Raw genomic sequence first — 23,546 nt, forward strand, 5'->3', positions numbered from 1 at the left:
AGTACTTTGGCTGAAAAGTGTGCCGTGCTTAGGTAGAAAATCCTTTAAAAAAAAGCTTTAGGGACGCCAAACCCTTATGGCTTTACACAAATCTATGGCTGATTTACGTTTTTGATTTCTTAATTCTCACCAGGACCTTCAGCGTGATTTGGAGTGCCATCAACAAGATTTTCAAGATATCATGACGTCTAGTTCAAAACGTAAAGGCTCTACACACACTGACGACGAATTAGCGATTAAGATCAATACTATTACCAAGAAATGGCACCAATTAAGCACCTATATTTCTCAACAATACCAAGTATTGTCATTATCTCTTCACTTCACGGAGGCTTCGGAGAACATTATGAACTATTTGGTGAACATTGAAGAGAAACTAAAATCAGACATCCCTGATGAATTGAAAGCGAAGATTCATGAAGAAAACCAGAAAGCTAAGGTATGGAATTTGTCTTATTGGTTTTCTGGCAAAACTACAGATCTCAGCCGGTTCTATTTCCTCTAAATCGCTTCAGCATCATGGAAATATGCTAATTAGAGCCTTTGGCGCAGTTGCTTACAAGAAATTTTTTCTAGTAAACCTAAGAAGCTGCAAGATTTATTATACGACTTAAAGAATTTATAAATAAGCTGGTCATCGAACCTTCAATCCCGTTTTACTAAGGAGTTGGTTAATTTGGAGCAAAGAATCAATAAATTATCGAAGGATCCAGGAAGGATCCGTGAGAAGAGTTTAGCTCTGACTTTCCATAATATGACGGGCTCAAAACCTCACACGTCACACAGCAAGTTTCGTCCGTATTATTTTATTTTTGAAGTCATTACAAACCAAATATTTCCATCTTTTTAGGCGGTGGTCAACGATCTTCAATCTAGAATCGAGTCTTTACAATCTTACGAATTCGGCAACCCATTCGAAGTCCTCCCTGAAGACCAATCGAAAAATGAGGAAAGCGTCTTCTGTGAAAATACTGAGTGTCAAAACACCATCTCTGAATCAGAAAATCAATCAAAAAGCATTAAACTAGATAATGAAACTCCACAGTTAATGCCAGGGAAAGAGCCTTATATGTTACCAGATAGTGATTTCGAAGAATCTTCACTGACTCAGCAACCAACGTTCGAGGATAATCTGATGCGTTTGAACATGGAATGGAATGAAACAGTTCAAGGTATCGAGAGAATGTGTTTAGAGAATCATCAGACCACCAACAAATGGTATGATTTCACACGCCTCAAAAAGAAGGTAAGGTTTTTTCAAAAATCACATCTATAACTCATTCTGAATCCCCCGAAGATACAAAAATAAAAGTATTGTTTTTTTGTGAGGTGCACTCACTAGTTAAAGTCGATTCGTTTAAAGTGTACACTTATTCTTGTTTTGCTTGCCATTTTTCAACAAATGCTTCATGCTAGCAAATACGTACTGTTGAAAAGATGATTCAGGACACTATACCGTTTTTTCATATATGGTAGTTTCAAACTTCCCGATTTCAGCCATATACAATTATAGTGATTGCATTAAAAGTTACAGCCTCTAAAAGGTAGCTCATTGGAGTCGAAAACTGTCTTTTTGCTATTCTTTCACTTCATTGGGCCACTTTCTAGAAGCTGTAACTTGACTTTCTAGAAGCTGTAACTTTCGATAAAAGTACTGCTGTATATAGTTGAAATCAAAAATGCTTTAAAGTACATCTACACCAAAGATATGGTTCTGATTTACAGCGAAAGTACTGACGAAGTAAGTTTCATTCAAATTATAATCATTCTTTCAGGTTGTGCGTTGGATTGAGAAGAAAGAAGGAGATGTGAAAGATGAAGAAGCTCTTGATGCTACCAACAAGAATTTTGATTCCATCGTCAAAAATCTTGACAAGTATAAGGTATAGGGGCTTTTATTGACGTCTTTTAGACGCGAATAGGAAATTATGCTTCAAAGCTATTATATTTCAATTTTGTCGGGTGTTTTTCATTTAATTCTCTAAGTGAATCTCAAATTGAATATATTCAATATAATGTTCTCCCTCTCCTGCGACGCGAGAATTAGACAGAGAATTATTTTGTTAATTCTGTCTTGTCAGCATAAGAGACGTGCCTTGACGTGACGTGCCGTGCCGAATTACCCTATGTCATCTCCGAACGCTGGCACGTATTCTTCATTTATCAGAGGTTAAAATTCTCCTCCTTTTTTAGGCGTGAAGAATTTCAAGAAGCTTTTCACTTTTGAAACCCTCAATCATGCCTCAATTTTCAAAAAATGTTGATCCGAAACAATTTATCCTTATAATGAAGACGTGACGTGCCGTGCCTTCTTGCCATATATCATGAAAATATATCTTTAAACCGTCACACTTCCTAGCTATATTTAACTAATCTCTCACATACAGATCATCCTTTCTCTCCGCACACCACACTCTGTTCTTAAAAGCGAATGTGACGATCTGACATAGTTGCTCAGCCAAAACAATCAAGATCTTTGACGTTTGCTAAGTCAATCACCGCCCTCAAAAGCTCATTTAATACTCATCCCAAATTTGGATGAACACGCGTTTCATGCGCGGAGTATCATAATCTGCTCGGAGATTATATTTATCTGGGCGCATTTTTTATGAATAATTTTATATACTACCTTTAATTTTGTCGTTATAGGATTTGAAAGAACGAGTGTCGCTTCACAAGAGAGACATAGACATCCTTTTGAAGAAAGCATCTAGCTTATCTACCGATCTCTCTTTATCATCCATTCAAGAGAGATTCTCCAACCTTGAAGATGAAGTGACCGAGCGTGACCATTATTATAGTGGTTAGTTTCCTTGCTAAGTATATCTTCACTGAAGCTCGGTCTTTCGTAAATTGCTCTTAAATACGCACGCTCTATTCACTTATTGGCTAAAAGGAGCTTAGGATCAGAATTTTTCCTCTGAAATCAGGAATAGTTCTTATAATTTGCTTTCATATCTTGGTCAAAGTTGAGCCTCGTGTTATAAAATAGATAGAGTGTATTTTTCATAATTGATATTTTTTTGTATGCAGATGAAAATATTTTTTGCTTACCAGGCGTAGTTTATATGGCCGGTTTTTTGCCGTGTCTAAATCAAATAACTTCATGAGCGGCTGTATAAATCAAATTTTGATTTGAGGTCGACCTTAACAATTGAACACGGCAAATTTTGCTGAACTTATTAAAAAGAGCGGCAAAAGATCGGCACTGGTTTAAACGGCCTACTTTTTTGTCGATCTTAATTCAAACAATAATGTTTTCATGTGAAAAGACACCAAACTTCTTTGTTTCTTTTGTTTAAAATAGGGGTTTCCTCGATTCATTTAAAGTCGAGTTCAAAATAAAAGCTTATTTAAAGTCGACTTCAAATAAGTTTTCGGTTTATACTGTCGATCTCAATTAATATCAAACTTTTGCCTCGTTTTTGCCGATTTTATATATTTGAATTAGACACGGCAAAAAACCGGCCATTTAAACTACGCCGAGATATTTAAGATTTTAAACTTGAATCATTGGTTGTTTTCAGGTTTACTTTCCTCATGGAAATCGTTCACGGAGCGAAAGAATCGATTTCAGAATGTTTTGAGAATGTCTTCTTTGGCGAACGCTTTGAAACAATGCAAGACAATTCAAGATGTCGCAGAGGACGTCTCTCAAATGAATGTAGGTGTATTGAACATAAATCTTCGCCTAGTTTTAGAATTCTTGGACATAGAAAGTCATGTGATGCCTTTTCCAACCAATGAGATGAAAAAGGGGAAATACAGACTGGTTTAACTCACAAAAAATTTCTTTACTGAATTTATGCAATTTATTATTTGTTGTACGTAAACCATAATGAAGCCTGACCTACCCCTACCACGGGCGATTTTTTGTTTTGCCTTGTGCCGGTCTGTTACTACTCTGTATCAAAGTGTATCCCACGTTTATCGTTTCGTAGTATATTGGCAATGTAGCCGTATATATCGGGTCTGTGTAGAGTCTGTTACGGTTGGATGAATTGTCTCGCTAGTACCAACTTTCTGGTTCTAAATTTAATCAAAAACTGGCTCCGTAGGAGTGTTTTTTGACATCACTTAGTTTAACTTTGATTATTTTTTATTATTCAGGAGAAAAGATCAATTCTTGAAGACTTGCAATCTGAACTCTTAAACGAAAAGCCATCTGACATGACCACACAACATTACCAAGATCTTTGCCAAGAAGTCGACCAAACCATTACAGAGTTGAATGAGGATTCGAAGAATTTGAAGGTCGTTCATGAGAGATTGAGTGAGATTGAACAAGCCAAAGATGAGATTTCCACATGGTGCATTGATGTGATGAATGAAGAAGACCAATGTGGTGTTGATTTGAAGGTAAGTGACCCTAGCTTAAAGGAAAAACATTTGGCTACATAGAGCATAATTGTTAGTTAAACCTTAAGCCGGAACTCACCAAAGTTCCTTTTGCTTAATGTTTTCATAGTGTTGCAACTTTTCCATCTGTAGATGGAAATCGGCCTAGTTGAGATTCTTTACTAGGATTTTCGTCCTAGTTTATGAAGAATTTCTTCTTAAAATCTATTAAAACCCAAACGTTTTAAGAGCATTCGAAGCCTCAATCACTTTCTGATGTTCTTATAACAAAACGTATTATATTTTGCTTCCAGAGTGAATTGGAAAAGAAACTTTCTCTTCTTTCCACGTGCAACGACTGTGCATCGGAACTCATGAAGTCGTACGGTCTTCTCAACCAATCACTGATCGTTAAACCGCTGACCGAAATCAAAGAAGACATTTGCCAAGTAATGGAGATTGTAGAAGATCCTATGTGTAGTTCTCAGGTTTTGGATGATACAGAAGAATTGTTGGATAGTTTTGCAGCTCAATATTCACAAACTGACTCTCAACAAGAATCACCAAGTATCGATTCCACTCTTGATAAAGAGGTAAAATCCAGTTAAATTCCTAAAAGTAGTGTATCATCGGTGAATAAATTGATAATTCTCTACAAGCAAGGATTAGAACTTTTAATTGTCACTGGTTTAGAAATGAAGTCTAATATTAAAATCCATGCAGGGGGTGGACGAACTAAAATCAGTTTTTACTTTTTACTTTACCCCTCCCCCCCTGGAAAAATAATTCTTCTTCGAATCATCCTCTGGAAATGTTCGTTCACCCCTTGTATGGAGATAAAATGGAATAGCCCATTAGCTAGCGATGTTTTATTAAAAGTTTTTCTTTTGACTTGACTGGCTTCTCTTCACAGAGGATGATTGATACAGTAAACGAGTCTATCAGCTTTTATCTACCGTGAAGTACTAGCCCACTCAAACCTCATCTTCTTCTAGATTATTTTAACTTTATCTCCGGAGGGGAAACTTAGGCAAAAATAGGCGATGGGTGTGTGCGGACAGTAAGGGTCGGTTTAATTAACCTTCCCAAGTCTCGTTAAGAAACTACGAAAACAACAAAAGGTCGGAATAATATCTTCAAGGCTAGGAAATTAAGAGTCACTTTTTCGCCAATTTTTTCATTCTAAAAAGGGTAACCTTTTGGCTAAAATTAAGTCTCTTTAAAGGTCGGCTTTAGGAGATCCGGTCCGAACAAGCCCGACATTCTCCAAGCTTAGGACTTTAGCTAAATAAATTTTCGATGCAAGGTTAAAGAGAAGCATTATCTCAATTTCTTTTTCTTCAGGTATCAGTGTCTGTTGCCAGTAGCCAAGTCACAGAAAATGTGACAGATCCAAGTTACGTGGTTTCCTTGGAGAATTCACCTTATTTGTTAGATGAAGAGACACTGACATCAATGACCAATCCAACACAATCTGGCGATCTCCTCCAAGACGAAGATCGTTTTTATGCTGTAGGATCAGCCGGTTCTTTAGAAGATGTTTGCAGTTTGGTCTCTGAGGACTTCGATGGAAGGAGTGAATCGATGGATATTAATTATGTGGACGATTTAGATTCGGTTGCTACTGATGATAATACTAGCAAACTCCCCACTCACCACTCCATTACTACTGAAGACTTGGTGTCCTCGGCATCCAGTCTGCCGCCCTTAGAATCAACAGCAGAAAGTGGAGTATCTGCATCAGTGGAGCAAGGTGATGAAAACAGCTCTGGCAACACGTGTGATGAAGTTGACAATGCTTCGTTTATGGAGAGTACTTCAAGTCAGAACGTAGAAGATTCTTTTAGAGATGAGCTCTCATTTGATCAAGATACTGGTGCAACACATTCTGTTGTTGACAGCGATTCCTTTGTTGAAGAGACTTCTCAAAATACAAGTAGCATTGCAGAAGTATCAAACGATAATAATGATGTTTCTTATAAAAAAGAACATTCAGCTAATTCCCTCTCTGAGCCGCTCTCTGAAAAGGTGAGCAGTGATACATCTTGCTCAGATATTGAAAAGCAAAATTCCTCACAACCACCTTTTGGATTAGCAACCAACTGGAAGAATCCTGCTACACAGTCTTGTTCTGTGTCAGAGGAATACCTTTCAGGAGCCAATGAAAATGAAGAAGCGACTTCAAGGACCAATGACCATGAAGGATTAACACCACGTGACTTCAATACACCAATCCCAACGATCCGTATCGAGAACACAGACGGGAACGATAATGAATCCACCATGTTGTCGATTGATGGTGAAAATGTCTTCGTGATTGGTTTAGAGCAAGAATTAGATTCCGTGATGAAAGAAGAAGACAATGGAATGGAGGGTTTGCAAACCAAACTGACCAAGATCCAGGTATTTTTATTTATTGGACCTTCTTAGACTTTCTGACGATTGCTGAGAGAGCTTGAAACTCTGGGTAATGTAAATTATTCTTGTCATAGAAATGATTTTAATGGAAGCTTTATCTTTGGTATCGAGCAGTTTTTCTATTAAAATTTGTTCACCAAACAAATAATGATAGACTTTCCTAGATAAAGATTTACTCCTATGAAGAGGTCGTATTTCCCGGCCAGGGGAGGAAAGAAGCATTTTCATATGTTTCAAGGAGGTTACTTTTGGAAACTGGACAGCCCTGATAGAGAACGTTACATTTTCGACTTAGCTCTAGAATTTTTAGCCTCTGGATATTTTATGCCTTTAAAACCTTTTGACTACCATCATTTTCGTAAATATTCACGTCCCTAAATTTCATAATCCACAAAGAAAGATTATTTAGTCAATTTAGACAATTTAGTCAATTTAGTCAAATTTGAATTTCAGATTATGCAAGAGACTGTGGACGAGTTCATTCAAGAGGTTGACGTGATTCCAACACGTCTCCATTCTCTCAAGAACACTCTTGTTGATTTGGAAAAATACTACAGTACGCTTACTGAAGATATGAAGATGTTTGGTGAATTTTCTAACGAATGGACTGATTATTTCGTTCTCGCCAAGAAAGAGTTTGAGAATTGTCGCGTGTTCAAAGCGAACACGCTGCAGGAAATGAGTAACAACCTTGATCAAATTCAGGTAATTTTTGTTATTTACTATTGTTTTCTATTTGGTACATTGAGATCTTCAAATGCCGACATGCTTGGGTTCTTCTAATAGATGAATATATGAGGGCTCGAAGGGCATGACGATTCGTAAGTTTTAAACAATAACCTTTATGTACGTACCCTGGACCAAGTTTATCAATCTCGTCCTAGCAAAACCTTTAATCGGAGTTTTTACCCTAATGGTAGCACTCCTCAATAGCGGTTGAGATGCGCGAGTGCGCTAGATCTACTTTATCTTGAATAATTTTGCTGATGTTAATTTTTAACACTACAATGGCTTCTTTGCGGGTACCACTCTCAAAAAAAACTCAGATCAAAGTTGGCCGACATAGCTTGGTCCAGGGTATATAAAGGTCAGTGTTTGAAACTTAACAAAAAAAAACAATTAAATTTGCCAATATTTCACGCCAGCATATAAACTACTGACAAATTATATGGTATGTCAAATTATTTCCCTGCAGCATTTAATGGATGAAATGGACAATAGTGACACGATTATCCTTCAAGTCTACACTAAAGGAGAGGAAATCCTTCAAAAATATGACGATGCAAATGGCTTACAGGTAAACTGAATGTCTTTAAGAATAATGCTTTGTTAGGCTCAATGTAATAACCGCTAGTTCTCATTACTGAAGTATTGTGAGATCGGTCAACAGATATCTTATTTAAAACACTAGATAGAGCTACTCTGTAATTCCTAAGCAACGGTAGTTGAAGCAAAATAATCTGCCATCTTTGCTGAAAGTAGACCATAGTAGGTACCGGAAATTTGATGAACCAACCAAAAAAAACTGAATGACGCGAAGAGACGAGGCAAGAAAATTGACTTTATCAATCAATTACCGGCACCGAACAACTATGGTCTACTATAGTCTAAGATGGTGGATTATTTAGCTTCAACTAGGGAGGGAGTAGATCTATTTAGTTTTTATATAAGATGGGTGTAACCCTTTATCACGATTAGCATATTTTAGAATTTGTGTCAGAGATGAATACAGTATTCTACATTTGAGAATGCCTATAATTTTTCCTTTCAAGCCAAATCCGGTGTAACTTTATAAGAATAATTATGAAAATATGAATACTATTCTCCTCGTTCCTCTTACAGAAATCCGTCTCACAGCAACTAGAAGTCATGGAAAAAGACTGGGCCTCGTTTTGTACCCAAACATCCGAGCATAGACAAGTCATAGACGATTGTGTATCTCAATGGGTAGATTTTGAAAACAGTTTCCAAAGTTTAAGCACGCTTCTCAAAGAATTCTCAACTATTCTGGATCAAGATGCTAATGACAAAATTGACCATGGAAGTGTAGAACATTCTATCAACCGATATGAGGTATACTGTCTTTCACTATTGGGCTTTTCTGGAAATTTTCCGTATCCCCTGTTGAGGATATACATTTTTGAGGTCTGTGGAGCCTGGATATCCGACCTGAAAAAATCGACCCCTGAATGTCCAAGTGGATAGAGTGAATAGAAGGGTTGAGGATATCCATGCATTTTGTCTTGTACTCTCTGGATATCCATGCATTCTGTCTTGTACCCTCTGAATATCCATGCATTTTGTCTTGTACCCCCTGGATATCCATGCATTTTGTCTTGTACCCTCTGGATATCCATGCATTTTGTCTTGTACCCCCTGGATATCGATGCATTCTGTCTTGTACTCCCTCTGGATATCCATGCATTCTGTCTTGTACCCCCTGGATATCCAGACATTCTGTCTTGTACCCTCTGGATATCCATGCATTTTGTCCTGTACTCTCTGGATATCCAGACATTTTGTCTTGTACCCCCTGGATATCCATGCATTTTGTCTTGTACCCCCTGGATATCCAGACATTCTGTCTTGTACTCCCTGGATATCCAGACATTCTGTCCTGTACCCCCTGGATATCCAGACATTTTGTCTTGTACCCCCTGGATATCCATGCATTTTGTCTTGTACCCCCTGGATATCCAGACATTCTGTCTTGGATATCCAGACATTCCAGACATTCTGTCTTGTACCCCCTGGATATCCATGCATTTTGTCTTGTACCCTCTCGATGTCCAGACATTCTGTCTTGTACCCCCTGGATATCCAGACATTCTGTCTTGTACTCCCTGGATATCCAGACATTCTGTCTTGTACCCCCTGGATATCCATGCATTTTGTCTTGTACCCTCTCGATGTCCAGACATTCTGTCTTGTACCCCCTGGATATCCATGCATTTTGTCCTGTACTCTCTGGATATCCAGACATTTTGTCTTGTACCCCCTGGATATCCATGCATTTTGTCTTGTACCCCCTGGATATCCAGACATTCTGTCTTGTACTCCCTGGATATCCAGACATTCTGTCCTGTACCCCCTGGATATCCAGACATTTTGTCTTGTACCCCCTGGATATCCATGCATTTTGTCTTGTACCCCCTGGATATCCAGACATTCTGTCTTGTATTCCCTGGATATCCAGACATTCTGTCTTGTACCCCCTGGATATCCAGACATTCTGTCTTGTACCCCCTGGATATCCATGCATTTTGTCTTGTACCCTCTCGATGTCCAGACATTCTGTCTTGTACCCCCTGGATATCCATGCATTTTGTCTTGTACCCCCTGGATGTCCAGACATTCTGTCTTGTACCCCCTGGATATCCATGCATTTTGTCTTGTACCCCCTCGATGTCCAGACATTCTGTCTTGTACCCCCTGGATATCCTCTCCCTCTTATAAGGACCTACCCCGTGGATATCCAAATATCATTAGACTCCCTAGATATCCGATATCCTCAACAGGGGGGCATGGACTAAATTCTGGAGAAGCCCATTTCATCTTATGTTATTCTTAGGCTTGTCTTCTTAATTAGTGGTCGACACCTTTCACGACTTTAAAAACCAATGTTTCTTTGGCACAAGAGGTCATTTCTCCGTAGAACTTTCGATAGCGATTGTAACAAAGCTTTTACTTGGACTCAAAACAAAACTTTTTAACACCTTTTCAATTTACAATTGTTTCCCTTCATTAACTTCCCCCTTTTCCCTCATCTTTTCAAATCGCCTACATTTTCCTACGACGCACATGTCATTCTTTGATACAGCTTCTTATCTTGATCAGTCTGAGATGTGCTTTATAAGAACAATCTTCATATTCTTTAAAACATCCATTTTTTTTCATGTTTTGTTTTCAGGGATTTTTCTTGATTTAGTCAGACTGGCCAAAGTTCGCGTCTGGAGAATTCTTGCAAAGCTATGTTCAGGCCTGCGTGCTCATTTAAGTGCACATTTTTATAAGAACAAACTATATAAACTCTGAGCTTGGAAGCCAAGAATATTAAGACTCTAAAGGACCCATTTCTATATTCCATGGGAAAAATCACCAAAAATGCTCACAAAATGGTGAAAATGTTTAAAACATTTTTAGGGATTAAAACTGAAAAAAATTAAGAACATCCGAAGTCTTCGAAAATTTTGGACGTTCTTGTAAAAGGAATGGTTAATTAAAATAAGTTAAACTATCTTCTCTTCTTGGACAAAAATTGAAGATTCTTGTATTACTGTCTTTCAGAACATCATCAAGAGTATTCAAAAGAAGAAGCCTCGTTTCCGACAATTACAACAAATGTATCAACGTATCAAACCACATATCGCTGACTCAGCAATTCTTCATACAAGTTGCACCTTGATTGAAGAAATGGAGAAAGGTGTACTCGAAAATTTTGAGTTAAAACTGGAAGAAATGAAGTTCGTTAAGCAACAAGTCGCATTGTTGAGTCACCTTCTCAATGAGGCAATAACGAATTTGGAACAAATCTTGCTTTTAGAAGAATCCAGGATCAGCGAAGATAATTTTTTAAACTTTTCTTCAAAAGCGGAAAGTTTGAAGGTCAGTTTTTTTTGTTTCGCCCTCTCATTTGTCTAATTAGTTTTACTCACGATTTTATAGTCTTACACCATCTAAGTTCTACGCTCTATTCTAAGCTCTTATAAGAAGATCTTAAGAACAAAATGATACATATTCTTGGTGGAATTTTCATATAAATAACATTTTAAGATAAAATTTTGTAACTATTTTTTTAACTTGAATGTTTTCCCCGGGTTTTCAAAGCTTGTTTCCTTACATTGTTCAGAGATTTGAAATAATGTAATATTTATGTTACCCGTCTATCCTCCGACTAAAATATTCTAGAAAATTACTTTCTCTTTGTTGAAAAAAAGAGTTTTAAAACTTTCTTCATATTTTCTGATAGCTGAAAAATGGAATCTTTTAAGATCATGTATTCTAAATAACTCAGGCGCTTATCCTATTTTTATTGCTCTTTGAATACTCCCCTTAAAAACCATAATACGATTTTAAAGCCGCAGTGTTGGACAGTTTTATTCTCAGAAATCTTCCTGGAGTCGACCCCTTAATACGAAGGGGTTAGGTTTTATAGGAGTGCCTAATGAATAAAATTTTGAAATCTTTCAAAACGAAAAATTTTCTTTTTTTGTTTCTTAATCATTTCACTTGTTTTTGAAGTTTTGTTCAATGAAAATGGAGAGAGAGAGAGCGGAAGAATAGAGCTAGACTGAATCAAGGAAAATTATAATAATATATAACAGAGTATGAAAAAAGGAAAAAAGCTGTTAAAAACATAATTTTTAAGAGAGGAAGAACAGTGTAAAAAAAGCTGTAAAAATTGTTTTGGTTTTTCTAAATTTTTAATAATATTATATTTTATGCTGTGTTCATTTTATTTTTAGGAGGCTGTTGTAACACTTGAGTCCTTACACAAGCTTAAAGAGGCACACAACGTTCTTGAAAACATTTGGCAAAATCTAAGTGAAGCTTCGCAGAACCAACTGAACAATGAGATCCTTACAATACGTGATAAAATACAGAACGGACTCGAAGTGACGTCATTGAAATTACGTAATGAAGAATCAAGACGAAAAGTGTTTGATAAGTTTACGGAAGCCGAAGAACTTTGTAACAGCTTTGGTCAAGAGATTCAGGATATTATGGACGCTCAAAATTTAACGACTTCAGAAAAAATGCACAAACTCGAAGTAAGTAAAACCTTTGGTTAGTTTCCGGACACCCTCGGTCCCAAAATATTGTAAATTTCCCTGACGAACTCTGGTTTTCCCTGGCTGCTCTTAAAAAATATATCTTAATATGTTTTCAAACGGCAGGCAGTTTTTATTAGCTGACGTTTTTCACATTCCCCGGATGCCTGTTAAGAGATGATTGTGTTATTATGTTGTATTTCTTCAAATTGCTAGACGGCTTATGGTAAGGAATATGGAAAGTGATCAAAGTGAAGAATAGAACCTGAGTGCTACAATCAGGGACAAAATATTTGGCACAAAAGGGAAATTCACCGGGGTGTTTTGAAACCACAATCGATTTGTAAGTGCTCTAAAGTAGGTTCGAAGGGTAGAGTTTTAACTCTGAGTTTTAACGCTAGACTTAACACTTAGGACCTTAGGATCTGAGGATCCAAAAGTTCAAAAATAGTCTAGTAGGGCTTGAAATATAGCCTAGAAACCCATAAATCCCTCCCAGATCAAAATACTTGATTAAATCAAGTTGAAGGCCTAAAAATTGACATTCTCGCTCGAACTTCAATTTTCGAAAAATTGTAAATTAGCCAAAAGTGCCAATATATTATGACCCTGATTGTAGACTGGCGTCGTTTATATAAACCACTAGAACTAGAATCGTTTTATCATCCACAAAATACAGTAATTTCTGGTAATTTTGGTGTTATATGTGACAATACGATAACTGTTTATATACAGGATAATATTAGTTTGTATATGTGTTTGTGTATACTATAATTAGTCTTGCTTAATTTCTTTTATGTCTAAATTAGTCGTCTAGCATGCTAGATTAACTGAGTGCTCGAAACTTCCTTCAGCCTTGGGAATGTTTCGCCTTCAGTGCAAAGTTCAAGCTCTTCACTAATGCTGGTATAACTGACATTGGCTGAAAAGTCTTTCCAAAATAAAGTTTATAAACCCTTTTTATTCTCTTCTGAAATTTCAGTCATCAAAGAGTGAGCTCTTATGTTTATGCGATGCTTTCAAGGAGAGAGTTCGGCTAACACAAGGTCTGGATAAAAATGAAAGCGAACTACTTCATCGAAAAATCAAATCACTTGCTTCGAACATTCACCATTTGTTCAACGAGAAGTCACGTGTTTTAAATGACTGGCAAATGAAAGAACAGAATTTGAAAGCCATTGGGAAATGGTTGCTACAATTTGTTGATGTTTTGAATGACGAGTCCTTGGTTGATCAATGCAAAGATATTAAAGAATCTGAACTCTACATCAAGGTACAATTTTGCTTCAATACTTTTTATCCTTTATTCATGATATGCACCATTGCAATGTCTTCTGATATTACTTCACGGGCCCAATAGCTGATTGTTTGTAAGTGACGTAAAATCAGTCAATACGTCACTTTCAACCAATCAGCTTTTGGGTCCGTGGAAGACATTGCAATGATGCAGATCATGAATTGCGTCTGCTTGGTACAGTTGACTTTCTAATTACAGCTTTAATTGAAGTCATAGAAAATTTTCTTCATATTAAAATGGTCCAAATACGGAGAGTTTTCTCCTGGTACTACAGTTTTCAAGTTGATGAAAACATTTTTTAACTTTTTGTTGTTGAAAACATCGTGCTATTCTGAACCACAAAAAGTTCGAATAATAGAGGTTCCAATAATAGAGGTTCCAATATAAGAAAGACATGCTAGGTAAGATAAATTTGAGAATCAATATTTTTTCAAACTGAATCAAAATTTCAGGTATTATTCAATAAAGCATATAAAATTCCGATGGCTTGTAGTAAACAAATGGGTTATGGGATTTTAAATAATGCTAATCTCTTTATTTCTTTTTCAAGAAATGGAAAAAGACTCTGGATGACAGGAGCCAAGAAATTGCTGATATCATCCACCATTTTGAACACAACGAGTTACAACAAAAGAATCGCGAAAATGTTTTAACCTCACATCAAACAGTCAAAGATTTGATAAAAGAACAACTCCATAAGCTAACATCCATGAAAGAAAAAACAAAAAATCTTGAAATAATGTCTACCCAATTAACTGACTTGATATCAAACACTTTGGCCGAAGTTTCATCGCTTAACGATAAATCTCAATTGGAAAGATTGAAAAATGATATGGAGAACAAAATTAACGAGTTACAAATTGAGAAAGATTCTTTTTCAGAAAAGTGCATCAAACTGAGAAATGTCGAGATCTTGTTGTCAAATTGTGAAAGGATTGTGTCTTCTGGTGATGATCTGGTGAAACGTATCGACCAACATATACTTACCCTAGAGGGGAATGATCTCGAGTCCCTTCACAAGCTTCACGACTGTTTGGCAAATGAGAGAAAATGGTTAACAGGTGCTCGAGCTATGTTTTCGTTGGATTTGATGGGAATTGAAGAGGAAACAGAAATGACCCTTCAAATGGAAAAGAAACAAAAATATCAAAAAGATTTACCAAAACATGAAGCTAATTTGAAAGAGTTATGTAAACTTTGTGAGAGATTACAAACAAGCAATGTCACTGGTTTTGAAGAACCGTTAAAAGTCTGCGAAGAATTGAATGTGGAATTTCAAGAGGTCAAACAGCTCTCGGTGGAACAGAATGAAGCCTTTGAAGATGCAATGGCTGAGGAAAATGAGTTTTATGCACAACTTGAAAACTTGTACTCTTGGATGGAAAAGGTTATAATATTTTTCAATCCTGTCTAAAGTTTCTTTTAATTATTATCATCTTTTTGCTACTCTTCTTACTGTGTTCTTACCCTTCCTCAACACATAATTTCTACGTCAACTTTCACTATGAACATTTCCATTTCATGTTGGTGTTTTTTAACTATTTGGCTATGTTTGCGTTCCTTATAACAATTTTTCCAGGTGAAGGTATAAGCTATAAAATTGCCAGCTTACAACATTACTTCTCTTGATTTGACTAAAATACAATATATTTTCCCTTATTTCAGGCTGGAGACATGCTACAAAAAGACAATTTCTCAGACTCAGATTTACAAACCATTGTGGAAGAACAAGAGCAACATTACCATTCTTTCACCGAGATCTGTCAAAGTAGTATCTTACTATCAGACAAAATGGTATCGCAGACACGCCAAGAATCCTTCAATCAACAAATGGAACAAGTGAAGCTACAATGGAGCGATTTATGTTACCACATAACTCAACGCAGGCGAGCTAAAGAGTTACAGACACTGAAAAATGAAAAAAACGCAACCTTGTCATCAACAGAACCTTTAGAAACACAGTTATTACATATCAATCAGCTGGTAGAGAAAATAGACTCGGTCGGTTTTGAAAGTAATGAAGCAGAACCTCTTAAAAATGAGATTTTAGGCCATAAAAGGGACTTAGAGAAAGCTTCGATGCTGAGAGATAAGATGAAGAAACGCTATACCGAAGAAGTCAAGAATGTCATCATCAGTGTTGAAGAGTATGTTATTGATATTGATGATCCAGATTTTGAGCACGTGATCGAAGTGTTATATTCAAATCAAACCAAACTTGATTCAGCTCGATCAACGATGGATGATCTTTCCAAGGAGGAAGAGAATCTGAAGGAATGGCTACCTATTGAAGATTACAGAGAGTACGTTGAATGTGTAACTGAAATACAAGAGATTTTCTATGAGAAAGAAACAAGACATACTAACATGGCTTTGATTGTTCAGGTAGGTTTTGAAATTTAATGGACAGTGTTGCAATTTTTCCGTCTGTAATCGGTCCGGTTGAATTTTCTAGCATGGATTTCCGCCGTCTAAATAACAGTCCGTTAAAGCAGAATTTTCGTGAACTTAGAGTCCGTTATCCAGTCTATCAAAAAGCCTTAAGTGAAGCCCAGGCTTGAGTCTGCCTTGAAATATCCCTAATTTTTTTCATAGTTCACCTTTATTTTTTAGGTGGATAAGCAACTACGTGGTGTCGAAATCATTTTACAAAGCATCCAAGAAATCGAAAACAACGAAACTGACGATTTACAAGAAAAGTTGAAAACCATCGATGAAAATATTCGTAGTTTGCAGCAACTGAGAAAAGAGCTGACCGGTTCTAGAAAATTACTGGAGAAAATTGATGTTGATTTTTATCCGTTGATCGTTAGAACAATGCAGGAGAAAGTGAGATATAACTTACCACTCATGGATCAATATTTGACGTCTTTAAAACGTCTTAGTGAGGATACGAATACGACGTTGATCAATTTTATGGACGGCCGTAAACAAGCAGAGGACTACCTGGAGAATCTAAATCAAACAGAATGCTTCTTCACTACAGAACTGGTAAAGGCTGATTGTCTTTATAACATGAAGATTGTTCTGTCTACCGTATCCTCGGCAATTAAAGATCATCGTGAACAAATGAACAAGCTGTTGAACTATTGTGATTTTTTTATGGGGAGATTCCCTGATAAAAAGAAAAGGACGTTGCTTGGTTGTTTAGAGTCTTGTCGGAATCGAATGTACGATTTGGAAGACCACTTAACAAGAGAAGATGCAATTGTTATGAAGAAACTGTTAGTCTTGAATGGTATCGAAACACAGTTGGCTACTATAGAAAATTCACTTGAACAGTCTGAACTGTTGATTCAGTCTGACCAACCGTTTGATGCTTTAGCTATGACTCGAATGTTAACTGATTTCGAGGACACTATTGATACTCTGGAGACTGAGAACCAGGAATTCTTTAATGATCTTCCCGAAAAAGATTTATTAGAGATTTTGGAGTTTATCAACCGAGTTCAAGGCGCGTTAGATCAACTTAAAACCGACCTTGATGTTTATTGCATTGCTAAAGCTGAACGCGGAGGGAAATCAAAAACTAATTTTGACTACTTGGAGATCATTGAATTGCCATGTATTTCAATACAGCCATTGCTGGTTGAATATTTAGACGAATCTGATGATGAAATTGTGGTCAAGTCCCCATCATCATTGAAACGAAATAGAGGACCATCTATAGACGAGTTTCTTTGTAGGGAGCTTGAAACTGCAAATCAAGAAAATGCTTTAGAGTTTCAATTTGATTCTAGTTTCAAAGAAGACGATTCTACGCTAGGTTCTCAAGACTCCGATACATTTGCAAGAACTCATGATACTTCAACTCTTGATTTCAAATCTCAAGAGCGAGATACTATTAAACGCAAGTTATTTTCAAATCAATCTCCCGAATATAGCTCTGAAACTGTTGAAAGTTTCCAAGAATCGAGCACCTCAATACTATCTCCTGAAGGTAGTGCTGTGAGTTTTGAGGGAAGTCGTTTAGATTTGACACAGGACCTTAATGTATTTGACAGCTCTTCTTCAATGGACGAAACAACTATATCAAACTGTGAAGATGTATCCTCCGAGACCGCCGAAACCAATTCTTCGGATCAAGACTCTGCAGAACAAAGTATACAAGAAAATGCATCAGATTTGAATCAAAACGAGTTAATTTCTGTTAAATCCAAGAGGATCGTCATAGATGATTGCTCCATGGTGAAACTTGAATCTCCAGATCATTATGCATTGGAAAGGACTATGGAGCTAAGTGATTCTGAAGCAGGAAGCTCAAGTACTCCAGAAACATCCGAAGAAAATCTAGAGAGCTCTGCAGATTATCTTACGCCTTCATTATCAAGTTCAAGCGACATGCAAAATGACTTTTCCTTTGTAACAAGTGAGAATACGGAGACCGTTGTAGAACCAATAATTGGTCAAGAACCTTTAACTTCGTCTCCCTGGATAGAGAAACAACCAACTGCAGATGCGCTAAAATCTTCAGAGTCTGACTCGTTCGATGATCCAGAAACTATCAACATGTTACAAGACAAGAAAGCAAAATCTCAATCACCATCAAATCAACAAAAAGTACAAGCTCGGGATGAACTTCCAATCGATCAGAAAAACTCAGAGCCACCTTCGGGAGATGAAGAAACTATTATTAATTCTAGGATCGACCTTCAAGTATCTGGTACACTTCCAAGGGAAGTAGATGAAAAACAGAAACGAAATTTAAGGAATCTAGACTCTCCAGTAATCAAAGATGCTTCTGGTGAATCCGAAACTTCTGCTGAAGATCTTCCACCCTTGATATCAAGTTCGAGTGACTCTATGGACGATTTATCATTATCAACAAGTAAAAAGCTTGAAACGATCTCAAAACAATCCACGTTTGACGATTCAAGGAATGTAGATTCTCCGACCCTTCAGCAGCAGCAAAATATTTCCTTGGTATCAAGTGAGAACCTGCCTACAATTAACGATTCTACGGATGCAGAATCTATCCAGCAAATCATGTCCGAGTCATCTCCTGAAGGGCTAAAAATTGATTCAGGAATAGCAAATGCTCCGAATGTTAACCAAACATTGAGGTTATCGCCTGAAGAAGAGGCAAAAACAGTAGATGAAATCACCAATGAGATCTGCGAAGACCAAGAAGGAGCTAGTCAAATCAATGTCCAACTTAAAGTCAGATTGCTGGAGCTTGCCATTTATAAACATCAAAACGTTGTCAGTGAACTTCTGGATGATTTAAAACATCCTTTAGATTCTATTGAAGAGATGTTTGAGCAGAACCAGAGAATATCCAAACTCTTCGATAAACATAAGACAATTTACCAACTGCTTTATCAACATTACACCAAAGAGATCATGGATTTACTAGACGGTAATGCAAAGGAGAATCTAGAACACTCTTTCCAGAAGCTTCGGTGTGATCATACCGAATTGGAACATTTACTTGATGAGAAAGCTCACTATCTGAATAAATGTCAGGACAATAAATTCGAAGCTGAAATGATTCTGGATGCTTCAGATGCTTTACTGAAACCATTAGAGGATGAAATTGATGGTATCAATAAACTGGAGAATTTAGCGGAGATGAAAGCTTCTTATGCGATTTTTTCAGAACGTATAAGCTCTGCTCTCAAAGATATCAGTGAATTTGAGACTGTTGATGTCTCAGAATTACCAGTAGTTGATCATGATTTTATTGAATGTAAAATGAAGACTTCCGCAGATAGAATCACTAGTTTGTTGTCCAATTTTCAAGACTTGACTCATTCCTGCAATCAAAAGATTGAATTTAAACAAGACGTTACCAGCGAAGGGAGGGAGATTCTGGCTGATCTTACTAGTCTGGAGTCCTCTTTGGAAAGATGTAAAGCAGTTATGGAGATCGATAAAGTAGAAATGTCAAAAGATATCTTATTTCAGAGACAATCTCTTGGAGAAAAGATTGAACAATTTGTAGCTTTGGATATTTCTGGTGTGCCTTTGCAGGACCATGGAGAATTGGATATGCTGAAGGCTTCTGTTGTCATCAAATTACAAGAACTTGACAGACATGCTCTCTCATCGAACGAGAACCTTCCAGAAGAATTGAGCTCTGTAATATCTTTGATGGAAGCACATGCATCAAAGGTCATGGAAATGGCACCAATTGAAACTGGACAGTTAGTAAGGACTGAATTGACTCAAGAGAAGGCAAAACCATCAATAGAGATCGAAATATCTCCAGAGCAAGTCCAACTATCCGAAAAGACTGAAGTCGCTCAAGTTGAAAGTAAACCTTCTAAAAAGACAGAAGTCACTCCTGTGGAAGCTCAACCATCTGAAAAGACTGAGGTCGCTCCTGTGGAAACTCAACCATCCGAAAAGACTGAAGTCGCTCCTGTGGAAACTCGACCATCCGAAAAGACTGAAGTCGCTCAAGAGGAAGTTCATCCATCTGAAAAGACTGAAGTCGCTCCTGTGAAAACTCAACCATCTGAAAAGACTGAAGTCGCTCCTGTGGAAAATCAACCATCCGAAAAGACTGAAGTCGCTCCTGTGGAAACTCAACCATCCGAAAAGACTGAAGTCGCTCCTGTGAAAACTCAACCATCTGAAAAGACTGAAGTCGCTCCTGTGGAAAATCAACCATCCGAAAAGACTGAAGTCGCTCCTGTGGAAACTCAACCATCCGAAAAGACTGAAGTCGCTCCTGTGAAAACTCAACCATCCGAAAAGACAAAAGTCGCTCCTGAGGAAAATCAACCATCCGAAAAGACTGAAGACGCTCAAGAGGAAGTCCAACTATCCGAAAAAACTAAAGTCGCTTCAGTTGAAAGTAAACCGTCTGAAAAGACTGAAATTGTTCCAGTGGAAGCTCAACCATCCGAAAAGACTGAAGTCGCTCAAGAGGAAGTTCATCCATCTGAAAAGACTGAAGTCGCTCCTGTGAAAACTCAACCATCTGAAAAGACTGAAGTCGCTCCTGTGGAAAATCAACCATCCGAAAAGACTGAAGTCGCTCCTGTGGAAACTCAACCATCCGAAAAGACTGAAGTCGCTCCTGTGGAAACTCAACCATCCGAAAAGACAGAAGTCGCTCCTGAGGAAAATCAACCATCCGAAAAGACTGAAGACGCTCAAGAGGAAGTCCAACTATCCGAAAAAACTAAAGTCGCTTCAGTTGAAAGTAAACCGTCTGAAAAGACTGAAATTGTTCCAGTGGAAGCTCAACCATCCGAAAAGACTGAAGTCGCTCAAGAGGAAGTTCATCCATCTGAAAAGACTGAAGTCGCTCCTGTGAAAACTCAACCATCTGAAAAGACTGAAGTCGCTCCTGTGGAAACTCAACCATCCGAAAAGACTGAAGTCGCTCCTGTGGAAACTCAACCATCCGAAAAGACTGAAGTCGCTCCTGTGGAAACTCAACCATCCGAAAAGACTGAAGACGCTCAAGAGGAAGTCCAACTATCCGAAAAAACTAAAGTCGCTTCAGTTGAAAGTAAACCGTCTGAAAAGACTGAAATTGTTCCAGTGGAAGCTCAACCATCCGAAAAGACTGAAGTCGCTCCTGTGGAAGCTCACCCATTTGAAAAAACTGAGGTCACTCCTGTGGAAACTCAACTATCTGAAAAGACTGAAGTTGCTCCAGAAAAAACTCAACCATCTGAAAAGACTGAATTCGCTCCTGTGGAAACTCAACCGTCCGAAAAGACTGAAATCGCTCCTGTGGAAGCTCAACCATCTGAAAAGACTGAAGTCGCTCCAGAAAAAACTCAACCGTCCGAAAAGACTGAAGTTGCTCCTGTAGAAGCTCAACCATCTGAAAAGACTGAAATCGTCCCAGTGGAAACTCAACCATTCAAAAAGATTGAAATCGCTCAAGAGCAAACTCAACCATCTGAAAAGACTGAAACAACACCGGAGGAAGTTAAGCCATCTGAAAAGACTGAAGTCGCTCCTGTGGAAACTCAACCATCCGAAAAGACTGAAATCGCTCCTGTGGAAACTCAACAATCCGAAAAGACTGAAGTCGCTCAAGAGGAAGTCCAACTATCCGAAAAGACTGAAGTCGCTCCAGTTGAAAGTAAACCGTCTGAAAAGACTGAAATTGTCCCAGTGGAAGCTCAACCATTTGAAAGGACTGAGGTCGCTCCAGTGGAAACTCAACTATCTGAAAAGACTGAAGTCGCTCCTGTGGAAACTCAACCATCTGAAAAGACTGAAGTCGCTCCAGAGGAAGCTCAACTATCTGAAAAGACTGAAGTTGCTCCTGTGAAAACTCAACCATCTGAAAAGACTGAAGTCGCTCCTGAGGAAACTCAGCCATCCGAAAAGACTGAAGTCGCTCCTGTGGAAACTCAATCATCTGAAAAGACTGAAGTCGCTCCAGAGGAAACTCAACTATCTGAAAAGACTGAAGTCGCTCCTGTGAAAACTCAACTATCTGAAAAGACGGAAGTCGCTCCTGTAGAAGCTCAACCATCTGAAAAGACTGAAGTTGCTCCAGAGGAAGTTCAACCATCTGAAAAGAATGAAGTCGCTCCTGTGAAAACTCAACCATCTGAAAAGACTGAAGTCGCTCAAGAGGAAGATCAACCATCTGAAAAGACTGAAATCGTCCCAGTGGAAACTCAACCATTCAAAAAGATTGAAATCGCTCAAGAGCAAACTCAACCATCTGAAAAGACTGAAACAACACCGGAGGAAGTTAAGCCATCTGAAAAGACTGAAGTCGCTCCTGTGGAAAATCAACCATCCGAAAAGACTGAAGTCGCTCAAGAGGAAAATCAACCATCCGAAAAGACTGAAATCGCCCCTGTGGAAACTCAACCATCTGAAAAGACTGAAACAACACCGGAGGAAGTTAAGCCATCTGAAAAGACTGAAGTCGCTCCTGTGGAAAATCAACCATCCGAAAAGACTGAAATCGCTCCTGTGGAAACTCAACCATCCGAAAAGACTGAAGTCGCTCAAGAGGAAGTCCAACTATCCGAAAAGACTGAAGTCGCTCCAGTTGAAAGTAAACTGTCTGAAAAGACTGAAATTGTCCCAGTGGAAGCTCGACCATTTGAAAAGACTGAGGTCGCTCCAGTGGAAACTCAACTATCTGAAAAGACTGAAGTCGCCCCTGTGGAAACTCAACCATCTGAAAAGACTGAAACAACACCGGAGGAAGTTAAGCCATCTGAAAAGACTGAAGTCGCTCCTGTGGAAAATCAACCATCCGAAAAGACTGAAATCGCTCCTGTGGAAACTCAACCATCCGAAAAGACTGAAGTCGCTCAAGAGGAAGTCCAACTATCCGAAAAACTGAAGTCGCTCCAGTTGAAAGTAAACTGTCTGAAAAGACTGAAGTCGCTCCTGTAGAAACTCAACCATCTGAAAAGACTGAAGTCGCTCCAGAGGAAGCTCAAATATCTGAAAAGACTGAGGTCACTTCTGTGAAAACTCAACCATCTGAAAAGACTGAAGTCGCTCCTGAGGAAACTCAGCCATCCGAAAAGACTGAAGTCGCTCCTGTGGAAACTCAATCATCTGAAAAGACTGAAGTCGCTCCAGAGGAATATCAACTATCTAAAAAGACTGAAGTCGCTCCTGTGAAAACTCAACCATCTGAAAAGACTGAAGTCGCTCCAGAGGAAACTCAACCATCCGAAGGGAATGAAGTCGCTCCTGTGAAAACTCAACCATCTGAAAAGACTGAAGTCGCTCCTGAGGAAACTCAGCCATCCGAAAAGACTGAAGTCGCTCCTGTG

At 38.1% G+C, this 23,546-nt stretch overlaps 2 protein-coding genes across 2 annotated transcripts in view; both read left to right on the forward strand.

Annotated features, from left to right (window-relative positions):
• Window positions 1–23,245, forward strand: part of LOC136809822 (muscle-specific protein 300 kDa-like) — a 42,340-nt gene extending 19,095 nt beyond the window's left edge. Inside the window, exons 25-41 of the mRNA XM_067066375.1 lie at window positions 134–439; window positions 851–1,246; window positions 1,776–1,883; window positions 2,650–2,803; window positions 3,528–3,664; window positions 4,111–4,359; window positions 4,653–4,931; window positions 5,683–6,741; window positions 7,210–7,461; window positions 7,952–8,053; window positions 8,599–8,829; window positions 11,044–11,361; window positions 12,222–12,527; window positions 13,510–13,800; window positions 14,375–15,211; window positions 15,490–16,209; window positions 16,438–23,245. Of these exons, the coding sequence (XP_066922476.1) occupies window positions 134–439; window positions 851–1,246; window positions 1,776–1,883; window positions 2,650–2,803; window positions 3,528–3,664; window positions 4,111–4,359; window positions 4,653–4,931; window positions 5,683–6,741; window positions 7,210–7,461; window positions 7,952–8,053; window positions 8,599–8,829; window positions 11,044–11,361; window positions 12,222–12,527; window positions 13,510–13,800; window positions 14,375–15,211; window positions 15,490–16,209; window positions 16,438–23,157 (12,465 nt within the window). The 3' untranslated portion in view covers window positions 23,158–23,245. The remainder of the gene's footprint in view (window positions 1–133; window positions 440–850; window positions 1,247–1,775; window positions 1,884–2,649; window positions 2,804–3,527; window positions 3,665–4,110; window positions 4,360–4,652; window positions 4,932–5,682; window positions 6,742–7,209; window positions 7,462–7,951; window positions 8,054–8,598; window positions 8,830–11,043; window positions 11,362–12,221; window positions 12,528–13,509; window positions 13,801–14,374; window positions 15,212–15,489; window positions 16,210–16,437) is intronic.
• A 206-nt stretch (window positions 23,246–23,451) lies between these two features.
• LOC136809823 (uncharacterized) overlaps window positions 23,452–23,546 on the forward strand; it is a 33,317-nt gene continuing 33,222 nt past the window's right edge. The window contains exons 1-2 of the mRNA XM_067066376.1: window positions 23,452–23,456; window positions 23,490–23,515. Of these exons, the coding sequence (XP_066922477.1) occupies window positions 23,452–23,456; window positions 23,490–23,515 (31 nt within the window). The remainder of the gene's footprint in view (window positions 23,457–23,489; window positions 23,516–23,546) is intronic.

This window comes from Clytia hemisphaerica, unplaced genomic scaffold, assembly GCF_902728285.1.
Source record: "Clytia hemisphaerica strain Z4C2 unplaced genomic scaffold, Clytia hemisphaerica genome assembly, whole genome shotgun sequence".
Classification (NCBI taxonomy): domain Eukaryota; kingdom Metazoa; phylum Cnidaria; class Hydrozoa; order Leptothecata; family Clytiidae; genus Clytia; species Clytia hemisphaerica.